This window comes from Molossus molossus, unplaced genomic scaffold, assembly GCF_014108415.1.
Source record: "Molossus molossus isolate mMolMol1 unplaced genomic scaffold, mMolMol1.p scaffold_m16_p_5, whole genome shotgun sequence".
Taxonomy (NCBI): Eukaryota; Metazoa; Chordata; class Mammalia; order Chiroptera; family Molossidae; genus Molossus; species Molossus molossus.
The window spans coordinates 35,008,462-35,027,989 of record NW_023425388.1 but is presented as its reverse complement, the minus strand read 5'-3'; the positions used below and the strand labels follow the sequence as shown (position 1 = coordinate 35,027,989).

General features: G+C 41.7%; 1 protein-coding gene across 8 annotated transcripts in view; it reads left to right on the top strand.

Annotated features, from left to right (window-relative positions):
- Positions 1-4,369, top strand: part of GOLIM4 (golgi integral membrane protein 4) — a 73,814-nt gene extending 69,445 nt beyond the window's left edge. For 2 of the 8 annotated variants that reach the window (XM_036243390.1, XM_036243389.1), the window contains exons 15-16: positions 2,420-2,500; positions 2,814-4,367. In XM_036243390.1, coding sequence (XP_036099283.1) covers positions 2,420-2,500; positions 2,814-2,963 — 231 coding nt within the window. In that variant the 3' untranslated portion in view covers positions 2,964-4,367. Of the gene's footprint in view, positions 1-2,419; positions 2,501-2,813 lie in introns of all 8 variants that reach the window. The other 6 variants (XM_036243392.1, XM_036243391.1, XM_036243396.1 and 3 more) reach the window with 4 other exon arrangements.
- The last annotated feature ends 15,159 nt before the right edge of the window (positions 4,370-19,528 follow it).

Below are 19,528 nucleotides of genomic sequence, written 5' to 3'. Positions count from 1 at the left end.
TTTTTAGAGATGTATACTGAGATGGGTAGGGATGAAATGATATGATGTCTAGAATTTTGAAGAATAATTCATTACACAATAAAACCAATAGGTGATGCCAGGGTGGCAACATTGTGATGACTTTTGAACCTTGGTGATGGCTCTAAGGAGTCAGAAATTATTTTCTTTGTGTGTGCTTGAACTTTGTATAACGAAAATAAATGACCTCATTGTTTATAAGGCCAGGACAGTTGCGGAACCAAGGTTTTAATATCCAGGTTTGTCTGGCTCCAAGTCTGTGGTAGGGGTTGGCAAACTACTGGCCTCGACCTGTTTTGTAGTCTGGTTTTACGGGAAGACAGCCATGTTTTATTTTATTTTATTTTTTTAATTTACACATTGTCTGCACTGTGGTGGTAGAGTTGGGTGGTTGCTACACTCTATTGCTGAGAAAATCTGAGTATTTACTATCTGGCCTTTTACAGAACAGGTGTGCCAACTCTGATTTTATATATTCTTTCCACCATACTGCAGTTTCAGGACGGTTTCCCCCCAGCCTCAGCTAAGCCAGGCTTCGTGTTCACTAGTATATTGTCATTGTTAAGGCTGTGGAAGACACGTCTGTTCACTGGAATCGGCCAGGACACTCAAGGAATTTCATCGTTTCCATCCCAGTGTCCTGGGGGTGTTGTTATGAGGCTCTGTGGTGAAGGGCGGAATGATGCCGTGGACCACAGGCAGAGCCTGCTGTGCGACCTGTGTCTTCTCTAGCTCGCCCACCAGGACATGGGAATACAAAAGATGTGTTGTGTCTCTGTCCCAGAATGAATTTATTTGTGTCGTGTAGTTTAGGGGCTGTGAGTCCAGCTGGCATCGGGCTGGTTAGAGAGGTTCACGAAGCTGGGCTCTGTTGAGGACAGTGGTTCTCAACCTTCCTGATGCCACGACCCTTTAATACAGTTCCTCATGTTGTGGTGACCCCCAACCATAAAATTATTTTTGTTGCTACTTCATAACTGTAATTTTGCTACTGTTATGTCTTAGGCGACCCCTGTGAAAGGGTCGTTCGACCCTCAAATGGGTCGCGACCCACAGGTTGAGAACCGCTGGTCTAGGGCCTGCTCGAAAGTTCGTCTCTGTAGGCTCCTCATAGGCCAGGTTCGCTCCAAAGCTTGCTGGTAGGTCGTGGTTTATTCCTCTTGCACCCAGGCTAACCACCTTGAGGCAGCCCTGAATTTCTTGCTCCTTAATTAGAACACCTGCATACTTCCTTCCTTTGACCATTTCTGGGATTTTTAACACTCCCCACCTCTGCGTGCGCGTGCGCGCGCGCACACACACACACACACACACACACACACACACCAGGCAATTTCAGGTATTATTCTAGAAGACTTACTCTATACTGCTGTCCTTGGAGAGATCAGGTTTTCTTTTTGTACCAGGACAGTACAGTATGTTTAGTTGATGGTCAGCAATTTTTTGAAATGACTTAAACCTTTTGGCATATGTATGGTTTTCACAATAGCTAAGTTAGTAAATATTTTCTGACTCCTATATTTTGTGGAATATGATTATTAGAGATTAGCAAAAATATTTGAATGATTTCTTTGGTTTGCATTTTGAAAAAATAATTGGGACCAATGACAAAATAGTAATAGCATACATTACAGAAAACTATTAAAAACAGAAGCATCATGTTAGAATTACTGAAGAGATGTAGGGATTTGAGGCAGTTTAATAACTATTTTATGAAGAAATGGAAATGATTGTATTTTATGTTCTGGATATATTAACCAGAAAAGTTTATTTTTTTTAAATCTTCACCTGAGGATATTTTTCCATTCATTTTCAGACAGAGTGGGGGGAGGGGTGGAGAAAGAGAAAGAAACAAACAAACATTGATGTCAGAGAGACACATCAATTGGTTGCCTCCTGCACTACCCCGACCAAGGCCCGGGACTGAACTGCAACCGAGGCACGTGCCCTTGACCAGAATCGAACCCACAACTCTTTTGTTTTGGGGCCGATGCTCTAACTGCTGAGCCAAACCGGCCAGGGCCAGAAAAGTTTATTCTTAATTATAGAAATATATATACACATTTTTCTTCTATCTTACATATAGGTCATGGGGTCCGTTTTCTGTGCCTTTACAGAGCAGATATTTTTGCATTGATTCATTGATTCAACAGTATTTACTAAGCGGCTGCAGTGTGCCAGGTATGCATTGGAACGGAAGACAGCCGAGTCAGATATTTTGTAGTGTGTGTATTGCACACTTCTTCATAGCCCATACAAGTCAGGTCTGCAATCTTTTTTTAAATTTACTTTTAGTTTAATTTGTTGCTGCTACTTTGAATGAATGCTTCAGAAATCAGAATACGTTGTTTCAAGTGCTTAAATGATAAAGGTGTCACCTAGTATCTCTGGTTTGTTTTAGGTCCAGGAAGATTTGACTGAAGAGAAAAAAAGGGAACTGGAGCGTAATGCTGAAGAGCCCTATGGTGAAAACGATGAAAACGTACGAGCAAGGGTGTTGCCATTGCGCTCACTGCGCATCGGGGGAGATACGGGTGTACAATTGGACAGACACCACCCGGCATGTCCTGGGTGCCAGGGGGTCTGGCAGGCCGGCCTAGGCTCAGAACAATGTGTGACAGTATGAAGATTAGGAAAGACCGTAGTACTGCTGCCTATTGGGACATTCTTCTTCACTTCCTTCCTTCCTCTGAAAATGAGTAACTCCCCCCGCCCCTTTTTATAAAGAGGGAATTCTTTATCTCACTAACTCTATGCCCTGCCTCTTAGGTGTTTTTCTTTGCTCTTCTTTTAAGGCCGATGAGAAAAACACTGATGGAGAGGAACACGAAGTTCGAGAAGACAACCCCCCCAAAGGCCGGGAGGAGCACTATGAGGAGGAGGAAGAGGAGGAGGAGGACGGGGCAGCTGTTGCCGAGAAGTCCCAGCGAAGAGCTGAAATGTAGCTGCGCCCGCGTCCCAGACTGTGCTCCGCCGACGGGCTCCTTACACGCTGCTCAGAAATGAACCTGCCTACTGAACTCGAGGATATTTAATTACAAAAATTGGGAATTTAGACTTTTTTTAAACTTTTGTATTAGAAGTGCTCGTACATTTATATGAATATATTTTGATAACCTATGTTAGAGCTTATTTTATATTCAAACTAAACCTGAGCAAGAAGAAAACAAAGCAAAACTGAGGCCCCGAATCTCATTTAGCGAAGATTACGGGATGTTGCAAAGGACATCGGTTTTGTATGTTTCAACTTGTTACTTTTCTGTCTTCTGTTGTTGGCCTTTGATAAAATACAGGATTCCAAAGGAAGAAATACTGCAAAAATGCTGTGTAGACTTGAAGGAGAATGGCCAGTTTGCTAACTGTTCCCTTTTCGAGGTTCTTGTGTATAATTATGATAGAATTTTCATCCGTCTGTGTATCTTGAATAACATCCATGTACAGAGTGGCATTGCTTTTCAGACTTGTCAGATCAGTTAGAAAAATAGTGGGCTTTACTGAAAACTACAGCTATTCTTCTTGAAAGGAATTAAATGTAAATGTGAGATGGTACTAAAATTCATGGAACAGTAGTCTGGGCTTAGATATTTCAGTATTCCAACAAGGTGTGATGCCTTACTTAGTATATTAACCTTTTTGGAGGACTGACACGTTTAATAACTAATTTGCTGTGTATGGGTGTTATTTTCTACATGAGCACCCATTCTTATATTTTTCCGAAGCCACCTGGTGATATCCTTGTTTCATTATCTAGTTCCCTACTGTAATATGTATTTACCCTGTGTGCTCTGTACCTCAATGTGTAATCACTTTGATGACAAGTATGAATATGAAGGCAAACCAGATTGTACAATTGAACAGGATTATATTTTAAACTATATGGTGAGGTACACATGGTGGTAGGATAGACCCAGATGACTTCTCCGATGGCTGGGGTTGGGTCTGCATTATGCCCACAGACAGGCATTTTAGTGATGATGAATTATAAAAATTCCTTAAAATAAAGAAGTGAAAAATCAAAAATTTCCCTTGGAATAGAAACATTTTGGTCTCAAGCATAAAGATTTTTAGATATATAAAATTAGGTTATATAATTCGTGTGGTTTTGTAATAATACTCTCAAATTAATAAAAACAAATTTCAATTTCTACCATTGTTGTATGAATGTAATTTTATTTTTAGTAACCACATTCATGTATGGTTTTGATTGTCTCAGTTGAGTGATTGTGTATGTATGCATAGGATTGTTTGTTCAAATGTATTTTGGATTTTCAGTAATCATAAATCAAATTCTACCTTTATGTGTAAAAAAACCCTTTATGTAATGTAAAATGTGTAATATTGTACATAATATTCAGAATACAATTATTTTGGTAAATTAGTTTGTATTTTTAATGTCCCAGTTGCAGTATTTAATTATTTGAAACATTGAAACTTGGTAATAGTCAATAAAGCTATAAAAATAGAGTGATAAATATTTTAAAGTGTGTGATTTTTAATAGTTTATTATTTTAAATATTCTTTTCATAAAAGGAAAAAAATAAGAGGTACCAATATATGTTAATGAATTAGAAAATGCCTTTCCCGACCAGTTATTTTTCCTTATCTTTTTCTCTACTTGATTGGATGTGATTTTTTTCCCCACCTTGTCCTAAAGAAAGAGCTAAGAATTTTTACTTTATTTGGGCACATCCTAGGGGAAGAAAAAAGAAACAGGTCAGGAAATGTACATGTGTCGTGTGTACACACACAATAAACAATAACAAAATGTGTTAAATCCCTGCTAAGAAAGCAACAATCACCAACCATACTACTCTCAGGATGACACAAGTTCCAGGGCCATTTTAGGTAATGTTTGAAGAGAACTGATCAGCCAGAGCTGATCTACATTAATGAGATGGGCAGAAGTAAGTTGTCACTTGTATTCATCTTGCCAATTAATCTGTGACATCTGGTGCAACCAATTAGTCAAAGGATCTGGTACCAGTGACGTAATCATTAGGGGAAAGGGCACATTTATTAGGAACAAGTACATTGGCACCAAAAAACAACATTATTACAGATATAATGACTGGATAGCTGCAAGAGTGATTGAAAAAGATCTAGAAGTGAGTATGGTCCGGCCACATGCGAGTCACAGTGACTCACTTTTATAAAGGAAAATTACCGACATTTACTGAACGTCATCGCACCAGGAGTGTGTTAATAAGACCCACTTGATCCCACAGTGCTCCTTTAAGGGTGATGGGGTTCCCCTGCCCCCAACTGAAGAAGGCTGTTCTCCAGGAGTATTAGACGTCATGTAACTGCTTTGAGTTCTTTGTTTTATTTTTAATCCTCACCCGAGGACATTTTTTTGTTTTTTTGTTCAGGTAGAGCGGGAGGGAGAGAGAGGAACAGAGAGAGAGAGAAACATCGATGTGAAAGGGACACATCGAGTGGCTGCCACCCGCACGACCGACCAGGGCCGGGGACAAACTGCAACCGAGGTACGTGCCCTTAGCGGGAACCGAACCCGGGCCTCTCAGGACCGCAGGCTGACGCTCTAACCGCTGAGCCAAACCGGCCAGGGCTCTTTGTTTTATTTTTAGTCCTTATATTACGTGTGGTACATCCATACCGTGGGCATGTTGCATAGCTATTTTTAAAAATGAGATCAATTTTTATTCTTGAAACATCTTTGGCTTCTATCATACTATCTGTTCCTACTTATCATCTTGGCTACTCTTTCTCAATCTTTTTGCAGGTTTCTCTTCTTATGCCCTCCCCTTAAATATCCGTGTTCTTCAGGCTTTGCCCTAGACGTCTTCTCCATGTTTACCCTTCTTCCACCCATATCGTAGACACATCTAATCCATGTTCCCAGCCTAGCTTTCTCTGACCTGTCCTACCTCAAATTTACCATTTTCAAAGCCGAATTTGCACTTTCCACCCCAAATCCACGTTTCTTTCTAGGTTCTATACCTCAATTCACTAAATTTACCAAAACAAAAAACAAAGTTTGTCTTTGAGTCTGTCTTCTCTCCCTTTAGAAGTTATCAAAATGTCCTCAAATTTGCCCATTTCTCTCCATCCCCGCTCTCCTGGTTCAGGTCCCTGTTATCTTTTACCTCCATCATTATAAAATCATTTAACAAAATTGCTATTGCACATGGGAAAAATTCCAAACTTCTTAATATGAGCTACATAATTCTTCATGGTCTGGCCTCATCTTTGACTTCTTCAGCCTTATAATTGACACTGTACACTGAGTCATAATAAATGTGACTCATCTTTGTCAAGCACAGTTCTCTCCTAATGTCTATAAGCTACCCTCACCTCTGTCTTTGGGTGGAAAGTCAACTCGAACAGAACCAATACTAACCCAACTTCTTGGACAAAGCACTTGATCTGAGATGGGCACATGACCACAATTTCTTCCCTGGGACTTTTTGTGGAGGGCAATTCCCCACAGAGTTTCTGCATCTTGCAGCAGCTTTTCTCCTGGACTATCTTTCCTAGGATACTTGCCTAGCAAACAGCCAGGAGTTAAAGCTACTATCCCCTTCTGGATCGGAGGCCATATGTGTTCCCTGACTGAGATAATAAAGATAATGTCTCCCTTGGGGGCAAAGTCGGGACAGGTTTGCTAGCAGTCCCTTTATAAGATTGAGAGTTTCGTAAGATTGGTGATCCTTGGCTGGAACACAAGCTCACTGTGTGGGCAACATCCGCCTGGGGTGCCCCACGAGGTTCCTACGACACTTGGGGGTAAGGGGGCACTGGTGTGAACATGAAACTCACATTGCCTGCTGTGCCATGAGAAATATTTGTTGCTGAGCCAATAGTTGAGAGTGTTCTACAGTATCCATGAGACTAGCAGGTTAGTTTGCAAGGTGGGCAACACCTAAGACCCTGCACAAATGGAGTTTTGCAGGCTGGAGCAAATGGAATATAGCAAGCACCTCTCTTCTCTCTCCAATGGCAAAGATGCTGTGTTGTAAATTCAGGACAGCTGGTGTCTACTTTCTCAGTCGTGTGGAGAAAACAGTTTATACAAGTAGAGAACAGATGACCTAACCCCCAAAGACAAGCAAAAGACAGAGGCAGAGATGCATTTTTTTCAGTCCCTGTATCTTGCCATCCCTGATGCCAGCCAAGTCCACTCATAGGTTAATTGTAAAAGTAGCCCGAGGGGTATGGATCATTATCTAGGGTCACATTCTGAGTTTCATATATTAAGAAGGTGTGTTTTAATTTTTAAAAAACAAATGGAATGGAAGTAAAAAAAAAAAAAAGTGAAGTCTCAGTCATAGGGTTTTGAGGAGGAACCAAGACATTGGAATTATTTGACCTAATGGTCAGAGGAAGATGTAACAGTGTCTGTCTGTCTCTTTAAACTAAAGCATCAATTGTAGCATCAGGAATAAAGTTCATGATAAACAAATGAATGGAGTTGTGAAATCAAGAGAGTGGAATCAGGATATATTAAATAATCAATTACCATTTACAAGAGGCTGACTAAACTGAGGAATAGATGCAATGTACTCGTAGAATTTCCTTGGGTCGTGTGACCATGTGGGAGGGCTAGTTGTGGGGGATGAGCACATGGTCAGGCTACGCGCTCGTCCACTGATTGTCCTCTGGTCTGCACACAGTTTCCTCTTCTGCTCTTCATGTGAACCCCAAACCAATCACTATACTCTGTCTTCTTGGATTTCTCTACTGAGGCCGGATAAGAAAAATGCTCTTTGGCTGCTCTGGCGATGGCAGGGAGCATACACCTGGGGCTGCCAGGGTCATACTCCCCGTGACGTGGAGAAAACCCAGTTGCAGCGGGAAAGAATGAAGCCAGCACAGAAAGAAAGACAGGACTGGGGTCTTGGTAGAGAAGAAGTGGGAAAGGGAGGGAGGCAGACATAAAGAAGGAGGATGGTGTTTAAATTTCCAGGCTCTGATATCCTTTGATTTTATTTGACAAAAAGTCTTCCTCCCTTTTTTTTTTCTTAAGCAAGTTTGAGGTTCTTTGCTATCATGCCCAACCTAAAGAATACTGACGTCAGCATTATATTGTTCTTTATGTGGAAGAACAACCGGAGTGGGGGAGGAAATACCTTTCATTAACTTTTAGTCGCAAGTTTTAGCAAATAACGCCATGCTGTTTTGCTAGTGCCCTGATTGCCATGTTTTCTCTTGGATCTGGCTTTCAGCCCCGATAATCTGTGACAAAGTTTAGAGATGATTGTAATAAAGTTAAAAATACTTGCATATCCTCATTCTTTAGTCTATACCAAAGACTGGCACTTTTTTTCTGCAAAGGTCCAGATAGTAAATGGTTTCATCCTTGTGGGCCATAGAAACTTCTCACTCTGCCGTTTACTGTGAAAGTAGCCAAAGACACCGCGAAAAGGAATGAGCATAGCTGTGTTCCAATACAACTTGATTTACACGAGCAGAAAGTGTGCCAGATTTGGCCTGCCGGCTGTAGACACCTGCTCTGTGTGATGCAAATGCTTGCGATGAAAGCAATGATTTTAACAGAAAATTGTGTATTTATGAGATCTTCAAGTATCCAGGTTTTTCTAGTTCTCTCCCACAAATCTTTCTATTTTGCGTTGGCAAGTGCCCAACATTATCTTAGCTGCTGCAATAATATACTATTTTAAGTAACTGGAAATGAAATACTTTTGTCCTTTACCATATTGGCTGACCTTGTTCTCACCATTCCCTGTATGGTACTAATGGAGCTTGAAATTAAATGTCATTTCTGTTTATCTGTTAACACATGCACAGCATTTCCCATAAAGCACATGTCTCTTAAAGAACTGATTCACTGGAAAGCATGGATTTGAGCAAGATGAGATGACTTCCTTTGGTCTGGTATGCTTTTCCTCTTTTTAAGACCTAAGGTATGGGAACACATAATCATGCCTGCCCAATAATATGTTAACAATAATCACATTTGTTATCTCAACTCAGATTTTTGGGGCTTCTGTAGGTATCTGATTCCTGTTAAGTTTATGCATCCTAGTGGAATTAGGTTATTTTTTCCATAAAGGCAATTAAAGCACCTTTTATATTCCCTTAACCTTCACCAATCATCTTCTGCTGTGGTTTGAAGATTTTTTTCACGAAGTCTTTGAGAGTCCTCCTTTCAAGAGGTGAAGTCTGGTTTCCATTCCCTTGAGCATGAGCTAGACTTTGTCACCGGCTTCTAACAAATACAGTGACAGGGAAGCGAGGGTGTGTGAGTCAGAGCTGGGTCATGCGCACGGAGCAGCGTCCTCCCTGCACTGTCCGGGAAGCCAGCTACCATGTCCTGAGGATAGTCAAACAGCCTCACCTTGGGACCCTCGTCCATGGGGCAAGACATGAAGGCCTCCGACCAGCACCCCCTGGGGAACTGAGGACTCCTGCCAAGAGCCACATGAGTGAGTCTGGAGCAGACCCTCCAGCCCAAACAGACCATCAGTCTACAACTCCATTGTAACCTCATTAGAAACCCTGAGCCAGAGACACTTGAGTGTGTCACACTCAGATTCCTGGCTCACACAAACTTTAGATTATAAGTGTTCATTCTTTTAGGTTTTGAAGTGATTGGTTATGCAGCAGCAGATACTGACACATCTTCCAGGGAGTGTTGGCGGCTCGGAGTGGAGAGGCCGGCGGTGAAGATGGCACACGAGGCAGGCACCTGGCCAGCTGCTCGGCGGGAAGCAGGCCTGGCCTGTGGTGAGGGGACATGGCATTTCATGTAGTGAATTAAGCCAATTTATTTGTTCCAAATGATTAGATTCTCTTTGGCGGGTAACAGTAGTCCCTAACAAAACAGTTCACACACCTGGAGAGTTTCTCCACGAGTGATACCTGGGCCCCACTCCCACAGGCTCAGAATTCATTGCAGTGGGGGGTCCTCTGCGCATCAGGGTTGTTCAGCATCCCCAGGTGTTTCTGACGTCCGACCAAGACTGAGGACTACGTTTCAGAAGCCAGAAGGTCCCTCCCCAGTGCCTCTCAACCAAATGAAATCACCGTGAAAGCAAGTCTCACACCAAATTTGGAAAGCGGATATTCGCAGGCAAGCTGAACCCTGATAGTAAACTTCAGGCACGATTTGCTCAGGACAGAGCTCACGACGGTCCGGGATCAGAAGTCAGGAAGCATCGGCCAGGTCCTGGGCCCCGCGGTCTTCCCTCAGGGGGTGCGGGGCTCCCCACGTGTCAGACTGCTCTGTGGGAGGGCGCAGGTGCCTGCTCCCTCCGGCTCACCCACATCATATGAACACCATTCATTTCTAGATCGAAAAAAAAAAAATAGTCGTTACTATCCATCGTGCGATCTAACAAAACGCTTAGTGCTGATTCGGACTGAGGAGAGGACATTCCTCCGAAACGGGGCCCCGCGGAGAGCACCCGCTTCGCAGCCCGATGCACTTCGGGCCCCTGGAGAAACTTGTAAAAACCCCGAGCCCCTGCCCTGGCCGGTTTGGCTCAGCGGTTAGAGCATCGGCCTGCGGTCCGGAGAGACCCAGGTTCGGTTCCCGCTAAGGGCATGTACCTCAGTTGCAGTTTGCCCCCGACCCTGGTTGGTCATGCGGGTGGCAGCCACTCGATGTGTCCCTTTCACGTCGATGTTTCTCTCTCTCTCTCTCTCTTCCTCTCTCTCCCTCCTACTCTATCTGTGCAAAAAAATGGAAAAATGTCCTCGGGTGAGGATAAAAAAAAAAAAACAAAAAAAAAAAACAAAACCCCGAGCCCGGCCCCAGTCTAATGAAATCAGAAACGCTGTGAGCAGAGTCTAGGCACTGGTATTTTTTCCAAGCCCCTCAATAAATCATGATTACCAGGGGTTAGGGTGGTGGAGAGGGTAACCCCACAAGGTAGTACACACAAGGGAGTTTTCTAGGGGGTGAACCTCTTCTATGTTCTGAGGATGAGAGTCTTATACAAATCTATACATGTGTTCACACTCAAAGCTCTGTACAACTAAAGGGGAAAGAGGTCAGTCTTATTGCATGACGATTTAGAAATAAAATATTGTAGCTATTAAATTATTTTTAAAAGCTTCAGATAATTTTAATATACAGCCATGCGGGGAGTCATTGGGTTAGATTGTGACAAGAGCTGATTCACCATCCATGGGACATGAGTTCATAGTTTGAGCACTACCAATGTTAACCTCCTAACTTAACACCCCTCCCCCCAAGCACACACATGCACACATCCATGTATGTAAGCACACCACATTATGTTGCAGTATTTTACATATATTATAAATACCATAACAGTGAGATATAGCTGTCTTACCAGATTCACACCAGAGGATTTCAGAATGTTGTGGGGAACTACATGAGTCAATAGTTCTATTAATCTTTGCTCCTGGAGAAAAAACTCATAATGCAATTGCTTTGCCTCAAAAACAATGTTTCTCAAACTCATAAACTGTGGTTTTTATAGAATAACAGAGAATCCCACAAGGAGAATAGTTTGGCAGTTTAATTAGTTTCATTTCTGAGGAGGATTACAGGAAGATATAAATACACTTTATATCACAAAAGAATGTGCATGACTATGTGTGTATTATATAAATGAAATAAAAGTTTCAAGAAACGACTCATGCCTTTCCCCATTTTATTCTCTTTCCTAGCAGTGTTGGTCATTACTCAGGATCTTGACATCATAATGTGCTAATGTTGAGAAAAATCACAGTGAGCACACTCTGGGAGAATAGGGCCAGATGTCCCTGCCTCCCCCTGCTGTAGTGCAAGGAGACAGACAGGAATCTGATGCCTGGCTGCGCCATTCCTTAGCTTTCTGAAGTTAGACACGTTTCTTTTATTTATTTATTTATTTATTTTATCCTCACCCGAGGATATTTTTCCATTTTTTGTACAGATAGAGTGGGAGGGAGAGAGAGGAAGGGAGAGAGAGAGAGAGAGAAACATCGACATGAAGGGACACATCGAGTGGCTGCCACCCGCACGACCAACCAGGGCCGGGGACAAACTGCAACCGAGGTACGTGCCCTTAGTGGGAACCGAACCCGGGTCTCTCCGGACCGCAGGCCAACGCTCTAACCGCTGAGCCAAACCGGCTGGGGCTAGACACATTTCTCGATCTCTGTGTGCCGTCTGCTCCCTTGTAAAATGAGAATCGCAGCAGCCTGCAGGTGGGGGCTGGGATCACTGCACCTCCTCCGATACACTTTGCTCCTGAGTTTCTCTTCCCTCGTCTACATTAAATTAAGACTCGCTGAGAAAGAGACTGGACATGGAAGCCCTGAACTATTTCTTAGCTCGGAGGCCAGAAGACGGGACCTGAACTTATTGTCTTTTTCCTTTGAATGATGTTATGTGGAAACTAGGTCTTATCAGAACTGTCAATATATGAAATAGTCAAAGAGCTTAAAAATAGTATGAATTCTTTCATCCCCAGTGATTTGGGACACTCTGGCTGGAGGCAGAAGAAGAAATTAAGCAGTTGTTCTGGCCAAAGAGGATTGAGATACAAGCCCCATGCACATCCTTCCCTTAAAATAACCAGGACAGTTTCACTTACAGATGGATCTTATGGAGAACTGCTAGTAGTATATGAGGGGAAAGTAAGATAGTTTCCTGGTTAAGAAAAAGGTGCACACATGGTCCCAGTGGAAGGGATGACCCCACGAAAGGACTTATGTTGTTTTCCTTGCCACAGGTGGAATTCCTCACCATTCACTCACCTTCAAGCACCCCAGGACACCTGAGGTCCTGGCAAACTAGGCAGAGTTTATTCAGATACTCACTAGGGCACTTTCTAAAACTTCGGAGTCACGGGAAAAATGCTGCATGTACAGAAATATAAATCATGCAAAACGCAAGTGAATACCAAGAAGTCAAGTCACAAGGCAAAGCGGCTACCTCATGCAGCCTCTGGGATCTGTTATTTCGGGCAGGAGCAGGGAGGGGGGCTGTCTCAGCCCAGCCAGTGCTGCTACTTAGTCACAAGATGGACAGCAGATAAAATTCATGAACATGTGCTGTTTATCTAGTGTCTATTCAAACCTAGACCAGGAACTTTTCCAAGACATGGAGGACAGTGACCCTGCAAAGTTTGTGGTTAAGTTGGAGTAGTTCAGTGTATTTAAATCTCCAAGCTGTCTTTTCAACTACAAAAGCTGTCGCAAAGGCTGATCCTAAAAGAAAATCAAATGGTGGTTTACAAACTCAGGATTTCCTGTGTGAAATATGAAACGGGCCCCGGTACACAGAGGGTAGGGAGAGACAGAAGGAGGCAGACCACGCCAGACTGGGAGGTGGCAGGTTTAATACGCATGGGAACATCCACAGGGGGCTTGTCTTGGGTGGTCATGTGACCAGTCAATGTCTGCACCAGCCCACCAAAATCTTAAAAGTTTATAGAGCAGCCTTAACTGCGTTCAGGGAAGTATACTGTCCAGATGGTCTCAATAACACATTGCTCTCTCAAGGCTGCGCCCTTGAAAAGCTCCCGCTATGAGAAGGGCAGGAGGAACATACATTCCAAGGACAGGGGAGGGAGAGGGAGGAGACTCCGATCGCCCTGTCCAGCTCACAGGTCAGCTCACGGTCACATCCTCTCCATGACCTCCTCCAGCAACAGGAGAATGATGTTATTTAACGTGCGACAAAACTACGGATGTAGCTACAGAGCACAATACTCGTGTAATGAGAAAGAAATTGTATTGGGAGGGAAATCAGCGAAAATGCACATTCCGAAAGGGAGGAAATGTTCATGTGGAACCTGAAAACAAGAGCTTTAATCTGCTTGGGGCCCTGCAGGAGGGGCCTGCAAAATGAAATCTTGGCTTCTCACTTCGAAATGCCTTTGAATGTAATGTAAAGACACACCTGGCAGTTTTGACTTTGCTCACTACCCACTGGTTACACCACAGGGCGGCGCGTGCAGGAACATCTCTGTTTGAATGCCCTGGGAAACTTCCTGGCCTTGGAGCTCCCAGGGTGCAGCATGTCACAGGGCGGCGGTAACTCAGGGACCCACAGCACGCACTCCTCAATTCTTCCTTCTTGTTTGTTCTCCAGCCCACCCCCCCCCTTTTTTTTTTTTTGCTAATCAGCTTACTAATGTTTTAAAGGTCTTTAACTGAACTGTAGGACTTGAAGACTTGAAGTCCTCAGTCAGGAATGAACACTTCGGGCACAGGGTTCTGTCTGGATGAGGTAGGCACCTCCAGGGCATCTCCAGTAACGAATGCAGATCACTGAATCCTGGTGATTTGGGGTTGGGATGCTGCTGGGTAAAGAGCCAGAGGGTGCTGGCTCCCTTGAGGATGGGGAATAAATAAGGAGGGCCACAGGCCGACTTACTGAAAGCATGCTCATCTTTGCCTTTAGCTGTGAGTCAAGTAATAAAAATATTTTGCACTAAAGTTCAAAGATGATGAGCCCTTGCAAACCCTAGGGATTGTTACTCTTATCCTAATAGATTGCCGACTCTGATTTCTTAAAAGGGTTAGTCACTTTTTGCTGCACCCTGACTTTGGAGTGAGTTTTGACAGCCCCTGGGAGCCCCTTCTGTCCCCCCTTCTGCCAGCTTCTTGGCTTCTGTCACCTCGGAGCTGTAGGAAGGCACATGGCACCACCAAAGCTCACGGAACGGAGACGACGATTCTCATTCCTTTCCTCTGCCTTCCCCTCCTTCAGCTTCACATCTATAAATAGTCTTGGTTTTTGAGGACAGAACAGCTGAATTAATAAATACCTATGCACACAGCACAACTGGAACATAGGTGGGCTTTAATCCTTTTGGCATTTCCCTGTGGTCTGTGTTCAGTTCTTGAAGTCATGTGTGCTCCCGCTTTATAGGCAGGCTTGGCTGTGCCCCTTTCTCTCCACCCACCACGCATTCTCCTTACGCTAGTGGCCTGGTAAAGTCCAGACACTGTGAGTCAAGACCCAGAGTGAAGGACCAGCTGGCCACTGACCAATATCCCATGGTTTCCTGACCTTTCAAAAACAAAATTCAGCCCTGGCCGGTTTGGCTCAGCGGTTAGAGCGGCGGCCTGCGGTCTGGAGAGACCCGGGTTCGGTTCCCGCTGGGGGCACGTACCTCGGTTGCAGTTTGTCCCCGACCCTGATTGGTCGTGTGGGTGGCGACCACTCGATGTGTCCCTTTCACATCGATGTTTCTCTCTCTCTTCCCTCCCACTCTATCTAAACCAAAAAAAAAAAAAAAAAATTCATATCATAAGAGTAAGAAATAAGACAAAGTTTACACCAAACTAGAAACTGGATTCTGGAAGGAATGTTAACGTTATATTTTTTGTTTTGAAATAGCTCAGAAAAGCAAACATTCCATGACTCGATAGCAGTACTCATTTCTATGTAATGTCTACATACTAGAGAGTTTCCCCATTACATACAGAACTCTTAATAGCTGTTTAACATGATCATTAACATTAATAAATATTTGCCCTGCTGGTTGGCTCAGTGGTTGAGTGTCAACTCATGCACCAGGAGGTTGCCGGTTCGATTCCCAGTCAGGGCATATGCCCAGGTTGTGGGCCAAATGCCTAGTGGGGGGCATGCAGGAGGTGGCCACTTGATGTTCTCTCTCATCAATGTTTCTATCTCTCCCCTTCTCCCTTCCTCACTCTCTAAAATCAATAAAGAAAAAAATTTTTTAAATAAATATTTACCATGAAAATAACATAGTATAGATTGATATAAGCATATTACCTGTTCTAATGAAGAGGTAACTCAACAGCCTCATTCAAATATAGAATTGATTAATTAAAAGGTAATACAACATGTACTTGTTTTTATATATGTTCCAGCCTACAATTAGAGAGAAAATTGTTTAAGCATGTTGCAGCTCCAATTCTTTTCTCTGCTTAGAAACTACAATTATGCGTTTGACTTACATATGAAAAATTAATTGTCATTTATATTTTGATGTCACATCTTTCTCTATTTCCCCAGGGATAAAGTTCCAGTATAGTTTTAAATTTAAAGGTGATGCCAATAGCAAGTAAAATTTTCTAGGGATTCATGTACACTTAAGTCCCAAAAAAGCAAATTTGAAAAAAAATTCCAATGGCAAATATTACTTTTGTACCAATTTAAAATCATGTATTTCTCTTTGTTGCTCAGAAATGCACTTAGCTTCTTAAGGGATAGTTCTTAGAAAGCCAGAAAATTAATAAACTAAAAATAAAAAAAAATAGTCATTCTAAGGTTTCATTTAACATTGTCATTATTTTTAAGTTTATTTGAGTTATATTTTCAGGATTTAATGCAGTTGCCAAATGATATAAGAAGTAAAATCTCAATACAAATGATTTTACTGGGGTAAAAAGGAAGGAACTTTGTGAGTAAATGAAACAAATGGTTTTAGTGTTTTTGTGTAATTGCAAAATGGCTTTATATAGTCAGACTTGATCAATATTTTTCTTTTGCCTACCTACTAAAATAATTGCCAGATTCATTACTCAGTAACTTAATATTTCATCAATGAATGGATTCCATGTAACATTTGAAATTTCCAAAGCTATCATCTTATCTTCACGAACAATCAAGAAGAAAAGGTCATTGTTTTGAAAAGACAATGGGAGTCGATCTGGCTTACCCTTCATTAAAGGTTCTATCAAAATTGTACAATATGAGAAGCCTAAAGCACTGTCAGGCAGAAATAAAATGACTTATTATTGTTAATGTCAATGGAGAAAATATAATACTAGTTTTATATCATTGCATAGCAACAAATAATTAACCGGCAGAAATTGAGCTTATTCAAAAACTTAAATAAGATCTTTAATACTACTTTGAAAAGTGATCGTTTTACATAAATTAAGGCCATGCATGTTTAACCTGGCTGGTGTGTTCAGTGGTTAGAGCGTTGTCTTGTGCAGCAAAGGGCCATGGGTTTGATTCCCAGTCAAGGGCACGTACCTGGGTTGCAGGTTTGATTCCCAACCCCAGCTGGGGCACATGCTGGAGACAACCAATTGATGTTTCTCTTTCACATGGATGTTTCTCTCTCTCTCCCTCTCTCCTTTCCTTCCATTTTCTCTAAAATCAGTGAAAAAATATCCTCCGGTAAGGATTAGCAATAGCAACAACAATGAAAGACCATGTATGTTTATAACAGAAATAAAAATACTGATATTTATAAAATTGTTTTTTTTTACTAATATCTAGAGAATTGAGGCATCAACAAATTTCTAACAGTAAACAAATATTAAAATTTGACATTAGTGTCTACAGTACTTTCTTAGGTAAGCCATAATAAATGACCACAAATGAGATGGTTTAAAATAATAGAAATGTATTCTCTTATAGTTCCTGAAGCTAGGAGTCCAAAACCAATGTGTCTGCAAGGTTGGTTCCTTCTGGAGGCTCTGAGGGAGAATCTGTTCCATTCCTCTCTCCTGATGCTGGTGGTTGCTGGCAATTCTTGGCTACCATTGACTAGGGATGCATCACTCCAGTGTCTACACGTCCTCACATGGTGTTCTCCCTCTCTCTCTATCTCCGTGTCTCCTAAGGACACCGGTTCTTAGATCTAGGACCCAAGTAATCCAACATAACTTTATCTTAACTAATTATATCTTCAAGGAGGCTATTTCAAAATAAATTTGCACTCTGAGGTCTGGCAGATATATATTTGGGGGATAGAATATTCAACCCAGTACAGTGTCTTAATATTTAAAGAAAAAAATTAACAGTTTAAAAATGTGGCTGGAAATATATTTTTGGTCTTCATGTGCTTGAACTGGAAGCCAAACCATTTTAATTGGGAAGAAGGTGGTTTCATTCTGATTGGATTTTATCTGAGGGAAGAATTAAGGAATAACTTAATAATACTTACTATTTTTAGAAAATGTTGGTATAGCCTCCATATAATTTATCAGAAATAATCAACAAATATTTACTGAAACTTCACTACCCAAGGCACATCTTTGGGAACCACTGGTCTTTCATTTATCTGAAACATGTTTTTACTATTGATTAATATACTTATTACATCCATTCTTGGTTGCTTGCAATACAGAGGAAAGTGCAGCGGATACTAAAATAGGAAACTGAAAAAACAACAACATAGTGCTTTTCCTCAAAAGCTTTTAAGTAAAGATATACATTATAAAAGGGAGGAGCAGTTTGGTAGGTGAGGGCATATCAGGCTGCTACTTATTAGCCAAGTAATCATGGGCAGGTTAGTGGACCTCATCGGTAGATACAGGCAGTCATATTTGTACCTATTCAGAAAATTATTAGGAGGACTGAATGAATAGACACATGAAGAGTGTTTAGAGCTATTCCTGAACACAGGAAGCTTTGTATAAGTGTTAACTATTGTTACAAGAAAAACTAGCACATACAAATATTTAAGAATGATGTGGGACTATATTGTAGTCTTTTGGAGGTCCAAATATTTTCCAGAAAAATGGATCCCAGCAAATACTGAGTAGCTTGGTAGTTATAAACAAATATTTGAGATAGTAATTTATTTTTTTTATCATAGAAATTGTCTTGTTCAAAATGATGAGTGGTTTCTGCTTGGATAATGTAATGATTTATTCTGGAGTTGAGTTTGCTTTTAAAAGTAGCTCAGTTTGAAGAACTTAAAACAGTTGAAGAGTTAGATTGTATTTGTTTGTTTTTCTGACATTATGTGGGTTTGATTGTATCCTCCTATGAGGTCCTGTGACAACTGTCATAATAGAAGTCTGGACATCTCTACTTTTATATTGTAAAAAAGGGCACTGGCCAGAACAAAATAAGACAGTCACCTTGAGCATGGTGGTCATGGGTTTCTGTCTCCAAAGAGAGTTCTCTGCTGGGTGGACTTCTCAGACCAGCTGGGCTTCCTGAGACATCTACTGCCACAGACAAAAACATACTCCCCGGAGCACTTGAATTACCCTGGTTTTGATGTCTTCTTTCCCCAGCCCAGCCAACTATTGTATGTCATCTGAGAAGCTTTTGGGTACTAACCTTTTCCTTAGGAAGTAAATAGTATATGGCATTTTCAAAAAAATATCTCTAAAGCAAGTTGAGGGTCTGGGTGAAACAATGTTTGTAAACTGTTGGTTTTATTTTTTTTAATTTTTTTTGTTGTTGTTGTTACAGATGTTTCTCCTTTTTTACCCCATTGGCACCCCCTCCCCATCCCCCCTGCCCCATCCCCAGCTTTGTTGTCCATGTCCATTGGTCATGCATAAATGCATATAAGTTCTGTGGTTTATCTCTTCCCCCCCCCCACCCCCTCTTCTGAGGGATGTCAGTCTGTGCCCTACTTCCGTGTTTCTGGGTCTTCAAGTAACCTCCACTGCTAAACTGTTGGTATTAAATGTATACTTAGAAATGTGTACTTGGATCCTGCATCCCAATCTTCAATTTCAAATTTAAAGAAACTAAGTAAAAACCAAAGAAAGCTATTATTTTTATATAAATTTAAGTGCCTATGGATGATATTAAATCTTTTAATAAGGACCTTAATTCTGTCATGTAAATCCTTGGGATTAAAGGTTTCCAAGCATGGTTGATATCCCATTA